Source organism: Chelonus insularis, unplaced genomic scaffold, assembly GCF_013357705.1.
Source record: "Chelonus insularis isolate UGA/USDA-ARS -01 unplaced genomic scaffold, ASM1335770v1 contig_94_pilon, whole genome shotgun sequence".
Classification (NCBI taxonomy): domain Eukaryota; kingdom Metazoa; phylum Arthropoda; class Insecta; order Hymenoptera; family Braconidae; genus Chelonus; species Chelonus insularis.
Genome location: NW_023276783.1, coordinates 321,668 through 334,207, shown reverse-complemented (window position 1 = coordinate 334,207; position 12,540 = coordinate 321,668). Strand labels below are relative to the sequence as shown.

At 29.2% G+C, this 12,540-nt stretch overlaps 1 protein-coding gene across 4 annotated transcripts; it reads right to left on the bottom strand.

The window, feature by feature from the left end:
- Positions 1 to 513: 513 nt before the first annotated feature.
- dome (domeless) lies at positions 514 to 12,390 on the bottom strand. Of its 4 annotated transcripts, XM_035092482.1 has the most exons (10): positions 11,832 to 12,390; positions 11,690 to 11,749; positions 9,417 to 10,014; positions 8,297 to 8,593; positions 6,112 to 6,423; positions 5,881 to 6,038; positions 5,398 to 5,569; positions 4,914 to 5,222; positions 4,681 to 4,829; positions 514 to 4,596 (listed from the first exon to the last, which is right to left on the bottom strand). In XM_035092482.1, exons 3-10 carry the CDS (start codon positions 9,997 to 9,999, stop codon positions 2,044 to 2,046), a joined length of 4,533 nt encoding a protein of 1,510 aa, XP_034948373.1. In that variant the 5' UTR covers positions 10,000 to 10,014; positions 11,690 to 11,749; positions 11,832 to 12,390; the 3' UTR covers positions 514 to 2,043. The 4 variants fall into 4 exon arrangements, with proteins under 4 accessions (XP_034948373.1, XP_034948371.1, XP_034948374.1 ...); XM_035092480.1 differs by lacking the exon at positions 11,690 to 11,749; XM_035092483.1 differs by lacking the exons at positions 11,690 to 11,749; positions 11,832 to 12,390 and adding an exon at positions 11,418 to 11,435.
- Positions 12,391 to 12,540: the final 150 nt, after the last annotated feature.

The window sequence follows — 12,540 nt, the reverse complement described above, 5'->3', positions numbered from 1 at the left end:
AATAGACAATTATTTAATCACTACATCGCAGGCACAATGAAAAAATTTTTAATGTAGTTCCTTAATTACCTCACTGTCTTTGTTAGATATGCAAAACACACATCAAAATATCTAAATTTAGACGTTTTAAAAGCTCAATGATTTAGCAATTATCATTTCATTACTTGCATAGTGAATTATAATATAAATTTCAAATACTTAAATAACATCTTTTATAATTATACAGAACATACATAAAAAGACAATGATGTCTGTCATGCTGTCGTTTTTAAATTACATCTTTTCAATATATTCTATGATTTCATAAAAACTAGGCACTCTGTTACAATTTATCAATAATCTACTAATCTATATGTTTTTGTAATTGATAATTAATAATAATAATAATAATAATAATAATAATAATATTTACCATTTAATACATGTAAATTTAAGCTCGGTTTTTATAAAAAATTAAAATAATTTCCATTTGATATTAACGTTTAAAATTTCTATTTCACAAATTCAAATATTATTGTTTTTTTTTAATGCAAATAATAAGATCTTTACATTTTACTGTAATTCTCTAATTTAATATAAAAAAATCTCGCCACATTCCATTGTTAATTTATTTTTTGCTTCACTATTTTAATTAATATTAAACCTCTCCAACACATTCATTGTTTTAGTGCCACAAACCAATTAAAAGTCATTACCACATTCGATAGAATCTAGACAATTACATCAGTCTCAGACGATTCATTTAAATAATTAGAGCATGGTAAGTTTATCGGCATTTTTTATTTAATATTACGATGATCATTATTTTTAATCATTATTATGATTATTCAATTTCTTGTTATTATTACAATTAACAATTTAATTATATAAATAAAAGTGTGAAATGTCTATATGCACTATTAGCAACTGCAAAATACGATTAAAAGTATAATTATATATATATATAAATATAAATATATATATATAATAAGCTACAGCAACATGATTTGCTTGTATTTCAATCATTATTATTATAAGTATTAGTATATTATTATTATTTACTGATCGATCTAAGAAGCTTGTTGTCGCGTAGACTGATGTATCCTCTCAATGACTAGCTTAGGATATTATGCACACTATACTTAAACTTTCTCATCAGTATGAACGCGTTGATGGCAATTAAATTTCTTTTACTTTATTTTCAACGAAATTCATTACTTGCTCAATATGATCCGTCAGAATGATTTGAGAGATGTCTATTAAACTTAATGTCAACATGGCATTAATTATTTTATCTTAATCTCGTGATTTTTATTTTCATTTTAGTGACGATAAAAAATATTTCATGCACAAAATTTATAATATATTTACAGTTATTACGATCACTCACCCGTATCAATCGTAAAAGGTTTTCGATCATCTTAATCACGTATTAATCGAAGATGAATGATAAACGAATAGATAAAACAACAATCTAACATAAATGATAATTAAATGAAGTGTACTATATAGTGTTAAATTAATAAACTAAACGGCACGTTTACCGGCGACGTAACCGTGTGTTGAGCTTATTTCAACTAAACTAATGTTTACGGCTATAATTTCTTCATACATTGTTCATAAAGTTGCACTGTTCTCATTTATATATAATATAATACAAAAATTAGTTGTTTTGTACATATATTTTTTTTTTTTGCAAATAATTGTGCTGAGCATCTAACACGTATTCGATTCCAACATATTTGTTTGTTTACATTACTACAAATGAATTCATTTAAATATCTATATCTCATAAATATGGTGAAATCTGAATGAGAAATAGTATTTTGTTCTTTTCATAGAACAATTCACATATAATAAATTTGCATTTAAAATTTTAATAATACGTAATGTAAACTTACCACATGTCATTGTAAAACGTGAGTACTATTTCATTTACATTTAAAATTTTAGAGAACGTTGTACTTACAATTTACAAACCATTTATAAGCTCGCTTAGCTGCATCGTTTATTTTTTTCCCTGCATTTCAAATGATCCAAGACTCAAGTTTAATGCACTGCTCATCAGTCTAAAATATGCTGGACGGTAGTAACGGTTTCTCCAGATGATGGCGTTTGCCGAACATTAGCTCGATATCTATCCAATTGTTCATCGGATTTCATTGTTTCTTTTGAAGAACTATGCTCATCGTCTTGTAACAGCGACTTTTCCGATTGTAAAACTGCTGTAGAATCTAGATCATCCGATTCCCAGTAATGTGGATAGGTCGCTGATAAAGACTTATCTATTTCACTGTCCTTCGTTGAGCACAGCATTTCTTCACTAGCCCTAGGTTGTTGCTTTAACATTTTAAAAACTGTCGATGCTTGAACATAAGGCTTATGTGAAGTATCAGAAGAACGAGATTTTAATAATGTTTTATCGTCCAAAGAAGTTACTGTTGGCTTTGGTGATTTTATTTCTGCGATTGAAGCAACCGTAACATAAGGTTTTGTTGCTGACTCAGTTACTGAATATGTTGTAACATTTGGAGACGAAAATTTTGATGCAAATTGTTTATTTCGTGGCTCTATAGCTGTCGTGAATGTGGTATTTAATGAATCTTTGTTTGGTTCAATAGTTGAACTCGGAGAAAAAGGTTTCTTTAAATTATCAATCAATCCTGTTTGAACATATGGTTTGTTGGTTGAATCTAAAGTAGATATTGGCTTCAAAGTTTCTACTTTAGCAATCGGAGTAGATCCAATAAATGCTAATTTATCCAAGTCACGTAGTGAATCCATCGGTTGTTCTTTTGATTTTTTGTCTACAGATGCCAGGCTCACGTAAGGAATATTAGGTTTAGCATCTGCTTTACAATTCAATAAAGCATTCTTTAATGATTCTGATGGTTCTTCTACCTTCGAGCGTGACACTTTCGGCATAATTCCTACGACACTATAACTACCAATATTCGACGTTTCCTGTGGTACAGGACTCGAATTAGTTGATATTTCTTCAGATGATGGCATACTTATATAACCTGTTGATGACCATGTTTGAGGAGGCATCAAAGATTCTGAATTATCAGTCAAATTTGGTGTTGATCGTGCGAGAGAAAGCGTATCATCAAGATTCGTCTCACCCGACTTGGAAACTTTGACGTAAGAATCCCATCGATTAGAGTCTGCTAATGTATTAGGCTTAGCTGAACTGACATTACGTTGACGTAAACTTGAAGTTTCCCAAGTAGCGGGAGTTTCTAATAATTTATTAGGTAATACTGAAACTGGATCGGTTTCAGTTCCACTATCATTAGAGACATGTGAGTCAGCTGTCAGTGAAGATGTTACAGACTCTTGTCCACTAGAACATCCACTGGAATCTGCTGAAGATTGCCGTAAATGTTGCTCTCCAACTTTTTGTAGTAATTTTTCACCAGCAAGACCAGGTGGAAGTTTAACTTCAACATCTTGCATAACTTTACATTTAAGCCACATTTTCTTTGAAGTATACGCCACACAAAATATAAATGCAATTCCACTGAGACCACTAATAATCCAGATAATAACCCAAATTTTAGGTGGCGGTCCATCACTATAACAACTACCTTCACCAGTTTCAGACCATGGTCCAAACAAATGTGTACCATCAGAATCAATATTCACTGCACGCACTTTGAATTGATACATCCTCTCACGTCCTTCGGCTTTACAATCTGGGATTGTTATTTGAGTTTCAAGTTTAGTACTATTTTGTATATTATTGCCGTCCGATGAGATTTGATAGTAATTCAAATTTCCTCCAGGATTAGAAGGTTTAGTCCAATTGACAGTAACTTGACTTGAATTAAAGAATCTCACTGTTGGGATGTTATGGATCTTTCCAGGTACACCAATGTGTGTGAGTGCATAAATTGGTCGAGATGTAACACTACATTCAACAGTACACGCTCTAACACGTATACTATAATTCTTGTGTGCTAAAAGATCTCGTAGTAGAACATGATTTATAGAATCAAAAACTTTGATAGAATTACCACTGTAAAAAACTTCATATTCCCGGAGTACACCATTCATTGCTGTTGGTGGATCCCAAGAGACAAACATTGTTGAATTAGTAACGTTACCAACTCTTACATTTTGTGGTGGACCGGCTGGTGCAGCTTCAAGTGTCGTGTTATATAAAGGATCACTCTCTAATCCTTCGCCACTCTTCGTCCAAAATGCTATGGTAATCATGTAAGTTGTATAAGGCTTTAATCCAGTTACTAATCCGTGAATGGTATGAGGTTCAGCACGTATAGTTGTATTCTTTTTAGGTTCTTTACATGTCGCATTTTTCGGAGAAACGATTGGACAATAATAAATTTTAAATCCTTCAACAATGCCAATACGATCAGAACAATCGAGTTTCCATCCAACATCAATATCATCAGATCCAATTCTATTTATCCATACTGACTTCATTTTGCCAACAACTTTGTTATGAATTACTGTGCATGATGCCCAGACCATTCCACTACTTCCTTTTTCTGTATTAGCAGATACTGCAAATTGGTATACTTTTCGAGGATCTGGTACTGTTATATTATGAATTGTTGTATTTTTTGACACGTGTACCCAATCGAGATATCCCTTTAATAAAATTGTTTATGACAATAACATTTCCAATGACCAGATAATAAGTAGATAGTGTAAAAAAAAAATATTGATACTTACAGTACATTGATAAGGACGATCACGTTCATTGTCACACCAGAAAATAGTGTAATTAGTTATTTCTGCGCTCATAATTGGCGGCTTCCAAGACAATTCATATAAACCTTCCTCAAATGCAATTTTAGTAACCGCCAATGGTTCGTGTGGCACTAGAATTTACAAAGTATAAATAAATAAATCATTTCCAAATGCCAATGACTCATATTTACTTGTAATTATTAATAAATACTTACTTTCAAATCGACTAGGGACAAAGATTGAGGCGTTCTTAGGATTCAAACCAACGACATTTGATGTAAATATCTCAAAGCGATAGTTATTAAAACCAATACCCTTGAATATAGCGTAAGAGCGTGTGGTTTCATTTGACGTAATATGTAACTTCCGATTATTTTCTTCAACAAGAACAACTTGATACTTGAAGTTATCACCATTTTCTAAATAAGATGGAATTGTTTGCCAATATAAATAAACGTCTCTGCTTGCATTATTCTCCATTATTTCGAAACTTCCAATATCTGTACGTGGAGGTGATCCAGGTACTGAAATAATAAAAATATACATATTTTATTATCAAGGTGATTAATTAATTATACTAATAAGAACTATTGTCCAAAATTTATCTATCAATGATTGTAATTTCGAATAATTTAAAAATAATTTTTTAGAACTAAAAAATCTTTCCTTAACTCTAGTTAAATACTCAGGAGTACTTACATTTTGGAGATGTCCTGAACGTTAAATCACTAAATTGACTCCATCTATCTTCTTCTTTAGCTAAGGCACTTTTCAAAAATACTCTTACATCATAAACAGTATTCGCAAATTCCAGTCCCGTAAGATTGTAATATCTCTTGTCCTCATGTACATCATCGTCGATGTTGATTACCTTACAAGGAAATAAATATTAAAAATTTTCCCCATAACGCCCACAAAATGACAGATAATGGAGCAATTTTTATTATATCATCATAAAACTATCATGAAATATTTGCAGGAAGTTTGATATTCATTTCACAGGAATAAAATTACTATCAATAATTTAAAAAATATCATTCTATAAATAGGATATTTTTACGATATGTGAAAAAAATTCATGGAAATGTATATTAATCAACAACTTGACCTTATTTCATTTAAATATTGATTGATGAGTGGCATCCAATAATGAATACAAGAAAAATAAATAAATTAAATTACCTGCCAAGTTTTTTGTCGATCCCACTGATGTTGATAAGCAATTCTGTGATGTAAACCAGGTGGAAAATTTTGCATTGGGAATGGTACACTCCAATATAATAATGCACTTTCCGATGTTTTATTAATCACAGATAAATCTTCAGGTTTCGCTGGAATTACTAAAATAATTTATTATTAGCATTCAATCTGATTCCATTCTTTTGAACCAACAATTTAGTAATAAATACCAACCATGTGCATAATGATGAAATTTGTAAACTACTGATGTTACACCCAAGACATTTTCAATGTTTAGCATGAAAGTATAATTTTCATATGACTGTCGATATATGGGATTAGTAGCAAGATCCCAAATACAAGTATTTGGTGGAAGTGGTTTGGAGTAATCTTTTTCTCGTGGGCAAGGGAAAAATTTACGGCCAGACAATTTGAAGGCAAGTGTAAATGTCGTTTTGACATAATTTTCAACTGGATTCCATGTGCATTTAAGATTTTCCCAATTGTATGATACACAGCTGAAATTTTTAGGTGCTTGTGGTTTAACTGAAAAAAGAAAATAAGCATTACAACTATGAAATCATTATTCCTGAATGAGAAATTTTTGCGTCATTTTCCTGTCGTTTTTCTATCTATGTATATGTTAATAGATATGAAAACAACGCACGAAAGTGACTCATTTACTGGAGAATTACCCCCTTTTATATATATCAAGTACAATAACAATATAATAAAAAGGAAAAGAATTCAATATAGTTTTATTTATACAGTTGAATGATTCAGTCTTTTTCCGTAGGATGGCTTTTGATCTTTGTAAATAAAAATTCAAGATAACGGCAATTGAAAACAGGAGATTGAGAAGAGTGATTGCATTGCAGATGCAAGAATATTATGATCAGGCACGAAAGGCAATTCATGTGTCACAATTTTTCTTCTACAAACACATGCTTATTGACCCCTACTGATAAACAAAAGATAAGGCCCCAATGCGTAGAAAACTTTATTGATTTATATTGACAAAAAGACATTTTTTTTGATTGAGCTATTAATCGGTGTTGATGCCTTTAAGGTATCGAAAATTGAGTTTTAACTACATTTCGTAAATACTTAAAAATAAAAATTTTGAAAGCTAATGTGTTTAAGTAATTCATTTTAGTAATTTTTCAATAAAAAAAGATAATAATTTTTTTATTATAAATTGAGATATATATTCAGTAAGTCATCGCTTAAAATGATCTCTTCTTATATCCAGATACATTCTTTATACCGTAAACTTGAGTAATTTATAGCCAATAGAAATGGATGGTATTAAAGTCGAATAAAAAAAGAATATAAATTGGAATTTAAATCCATGCTTCTTAAATAATCAATCAAACCACTTCTATAGACAACGAAAAAACTATTGTTAGCAAGAAAAAAGAGAACATTATTTATTATTTATAAACCTGGATTTAAAATTCAGAAAAACAGTTGCCTTTCATTTAATCTTAGTAAATCTTTTTTAATCAATCTAAATAAGGTTAACAGATCAATAGATGAAAAACACTCGGTAGATATACAAACTACAATTATGATAATTAATTCTAGTAGTAATTACAACAATTCATTGATGTTGCATAAGTAAATTCAGTGAATTTTCTATTCAACTACTAGCACATCTACTTTAATAAATTATTGTCTGTAATACAACTCAACTCAGATAACTTAAGAGTAACGAGTTACATTGGTCAGCAGTTTTTCAAATACTTTCTTTTTTTTCTTGAATAATAATTATTCAATAGAATTTTTAATTTATAAAAAATTTACTCATAAAATAAATAGTAAACTAAACAATAGTAAGTGAAGTGAAGTTCTCCATTACTACGATTGAATTTTAACTATTGACACTTATTTTATCCTATTTTTATATATTTTTTTAAGATTGCCAATAAGTAACGCAGTGCCAACAATTGAATCTACTGCTCTACATTGATCAGATCTAAATTTAAAGGTCAAAATAATACTTTTGGATTTATAATAAATATTCTTGAAGAAAATAATTAAGTATATAAATATATACATTATAACAATTAATAATACTATTAAGGTTAATTAAATAAAGCTCTGTTGTAATATTGAAAATTTTCTTTCCATTAATCAAATTAAAACATAGTTATCATGAAAACAATATTTTACTTTATAAAAAGAATACTTCTAACGCTTTTTTATTTATTGACTTCTCATTATTACTGTAAAAAATGATTTTTTATCGAGTTCTCATTCATCAACTGAGTTTTTTCCTCATACTATTTACCTCTCTTAATTATTCAAGCACCTTTTTAAACTTAATAAATAATTGTTTCTGATTAAAAACACAATCTTATATTATACCTCATCGCACATATATTAATCTGTTCACTAGATATGTAATGATACTTACATCCAATGACGACACTATTTAAGCAAACAGCCTCATCTTTTCTAACATGTCCATCTAGCTTCAGTTTGCAATAATACATGTCCTTAGCAGGAGGTGGTTTTTCAATGTACATTTCAATCGTCGTTTCATTAAGAACCGTAATGTACTCCGGTTCCATTTTCTTGTCATTCCGGAAGAACATCAAATTCGATGAATTTTTACTAGGAAATTCTGCATCCACATAGGTCTTATTCAGCATACATAGAATTCTTAAAGGCTGGCCATATTCCAAAACAATATCGCCGGCCGGCCAAGTTCCTAAGATATAAAAATATTTTGTAAGTCATGTGCAATCGTTGGTTACAATTGAATATTATACGAGGGCATATCGTTTTTCAATTATTTCATCAGTTTCGTAATACATATTATAATGTCAAATCGCACTAAAGTCCACTTTCATCGTTTTTTCATTCGTAATCGTATACTTTGCATTAAGGAGAAATATAAGAAGGATTATTAGTTAAAATTTCAATTTAGATTTATGAATAATAGACAGACTGGAAGTAACATTATCATTAAATGAAATAAAAAAAAATACTATAAGCCATTTCTAGCTTTATAGTTGTTCTTAAATATAGATGTATGTATTTAGCTCGTTGCTAGAATTCCAAAATGAAAGATAAAGCAAAGACTTTTTGTCTTTAGCTTTAACCAGTGTGCTAACTATTTTAGGGCTTTGATATTTTAATTAGTTCTCTGAATAATGGTAATATTTTAGAACAGGTAAATCGAGTTATATTCTTATTCAATCAGTTGAATTAAAATGTTCGAAATTTCTGTTGAATTTTGTTTTAATTAATTAATTTTTTTTCTGGAAATAACAATTAATATTTTTTTTGTTTAACTTAATGAATAATATATTTAATGAATAATTTATTAAATAATCATTGTATATTTTTAATAGAATCTCACAGAATAATTAAAAATAAAACTTTTGAAATAACTTTTGTAACAATAAATAAGGGGTAATCTACATACTCCTTGATTTATTTAAAATTACTTTTTTTTTTTATTCTCATAACAACGTTGTGAAAATAAATAGATTGAAAGAAAAATATGTATATATTTATGTTAAACTCACGTCCTGGTGTTTTAAGGCCTGCAGCACACTGATTAGCAGAAGTTGTACATATTAAACTGATGAAAATGACGATGAGTGTTTGCCAGATGTATGGAGAAGAGAATCTCCTTTGACAATTTTTGAAACATTTATTAAAAAAATATTCACTCGTTGTAAAATCAGACTTTTTCATTATTAATTCACTGAATTTCGAACATTTGTTTGTACTAACGACACAATTATTATTTAGCACACATTCACTTGATGGTATTAAATGTTTTCTGTTACAGCTTGTATCACGTATACAAAATCGTGGCTGTTGTGTATTTTTACGAAGATTACTTAATTTATTATCATAACAAACTGTATTGTTTGTTTCATGTCTTTTTATAGGACCGAAATTTTTCGATTTATAATTTAATCTAGAATTTTTACAACTAGAATTCAGTCCCAATTTTTCGTTGCACATTTCAATGTCCGAGTAAACCATGCTTGGCTGTTTATCCGTACGATTGTGACCACGCTTCAACAGGTCAGAAGAATTTGCATCCTTAGGTAGCTGCATCTTTTGGGTAGACCATGGCAGACACGTTACGGTCAACATGTTGATCTCCCATCACTAGAAAAAGAAGGTAAAATGTTTCAAACTTTTATCTTATCTTTTTTCTACCTATTGCTAAGAATTTTAAGTGATATTTCAGTTTTTAAAAACAACCGAGAAAATTAAATCTATAAATCTATAGAAACATTTCCGGTAAAATTCTTACTTTTAAATATTTTTAGATAATGATAGTCTTTGTTAAAAGCAAAAGATTGTTCTCTTAACAATTTTCTTAAAAAACAATTCTTTTTTAAGAAATATTTAAAAGGAAGTATATAGAGAGTATTTTAAAAAATCCAAGTTTTTGCGTTAAAAAACTTATAATGACTGACAAACAAAGTTGAAATGATGAAAATATAGAGAACATAGACATGTTTATATCAAATAATTGAGAGAGGGGGGCATAGAAATTAAAGTAAATGCAGAATCATTGGTCAACTTATCATGAAATACTTTTGATACTATCGGGTTCTTTTAATTATACTTTTTCAAAGAATAGAATAGTTAAGCTTTAAAGAAAATGACTTTCTAAATCTTTTTTAATTCATTGAACTTTTGGATATAATGGACAAAAGAACGTTAAGTACAAGAATTGATTTATTTATTCATTACTTGAAACTTTGAGAAATGGACGTTCATATAAAATATAATATATTTCTCAAGAATACTACAATAATGTTTAACTTTAAAAGCCATTGTTTTTCTGAAGTATTCAAAAACACTTGATGTATACATTTCATGTTTGAAAAAATATTACAGTAATGATATATTTGTTGCAGTAAATATTTAATTAATTTTTGCAATAGTTTATTTTAGCAGAGTAATAATGATAATGAATATTGCTTTTATGAATCATAAAGTTAAACGATAATTAATTTCGTAGAATAAATACTAATTTTTTTTATCGGTTGAGGAAATAAATAAAAATATTTCAATCACTTTTTTTCTTTTTTACAAGATTTTTTTTAAACAGTCCAATTATAAAACTGGCAATGAAAAATAAATTTAGATTCAAGAATGAAAGTCAAGTGTATTTATACATTAATAAAATTTCCATCAAAAAGAATGTTTCACACATAACACCTCAGAACCAACATTTAATAAATATAATTAAGAAAATACAAAAATAAATCAATTTTTAAGGTGTAACAACAAATTTTAAAAGCATAAAATACTTGGAAATAATCGAGATAATCAAATATTTTAAACATTAAGTTAAAAGGAAACAATATTGGAGAAAAAATAAAAAGCCAAAGGCAATTAGCGACACTAATTGATGCTATATTAGATAAGGCTAAGAATTTCTGACATCAATTAGATTAAGAGCAGCGGATGTTGTTATTTATGTTTTTATTAAGTTGACAAAAACATGCAGGCTACTAGATAGTCGGAAGTTAGATTGATTAGTTTGTTGAACGAACTTATAAGTATTGGACGCGACGTAATGTCCGTTTATGCTTTTCTCTTAGTGTTAAGTGTATACACTAGACGACTAGCACATAAGACGATGAGATAAACATCTCTCTGGTCTTGCGTCGTAATGCGTGTGTTCTGTATGAATGTGTATACGCGGGAATTTACGTAGTGGCGTAGAGAAGATGGTATGTATGTATAGAAGACGCAGGTACAGATTAAAGACTCACACGGACACACTCAAGTGCCTCATGGCGAATGAAAAATACATGCTGCCTACCCGATAGAGATACTCAGAAAAATCTGTTGTTCCCTAATGGGTGTAAATTTTTTCCAAGAACTAGAGAGAACAAAAATTTGGAATAAATATATATAACGTACACTTGTTGACGTATATTATGAAATAAGTTTCATTAACTTACCGTACACGAACAGAGTAAAACTCAATGCAACTCATCTCGCATTGCACTTCCATGAATTCTAAGCCGTCGTTCACACTCCACTGCAGTAAATCCTCGTACAAGCACTCGCGTATAAACCCGTTTTTGACTGCACAACTAACAGCGAATCATTGTTTTTCACTTGAATAATGTGTGCTTCAATACTTCAATAATCAGTATCGATCCTTTTGCACAAGTTACAGCCACGTAAATTACCCGTGTCACTTCATATTTATGAAAAATACTGTTTACATTCGTTCGAGAGCAACCCAGCTATAAATATATGATATATCTTACTAGGTAAAAAATAATCTCAATCAATCATCAGGATTGCCAACTCTATGGTTATGTCTTCTATGTAAATAGTTATGGATTTGAGACTTCTTTCATCATTTACTGCTTGATTTTATGTTCTTTGAATATCTATCTTGATTGATACAACGATTATTACATATTTATACTTTAACTATTAATCAACAATCACGTTTTTCAGTAATTTATTTTCTAAAAGTTACACTGTAGCTGACGTCACAATTCGACGTTTGAGACTACTTTCTTGGAAACAATGGAATATGGCCGAGAGTTGACCTACCACGCCACCTACATAATTGTGGTAATTTCAAATATCGATAAAATTTTATATTATCAATTACTAAGAAGTTATTAGATAATATAATAATATTGATTATTA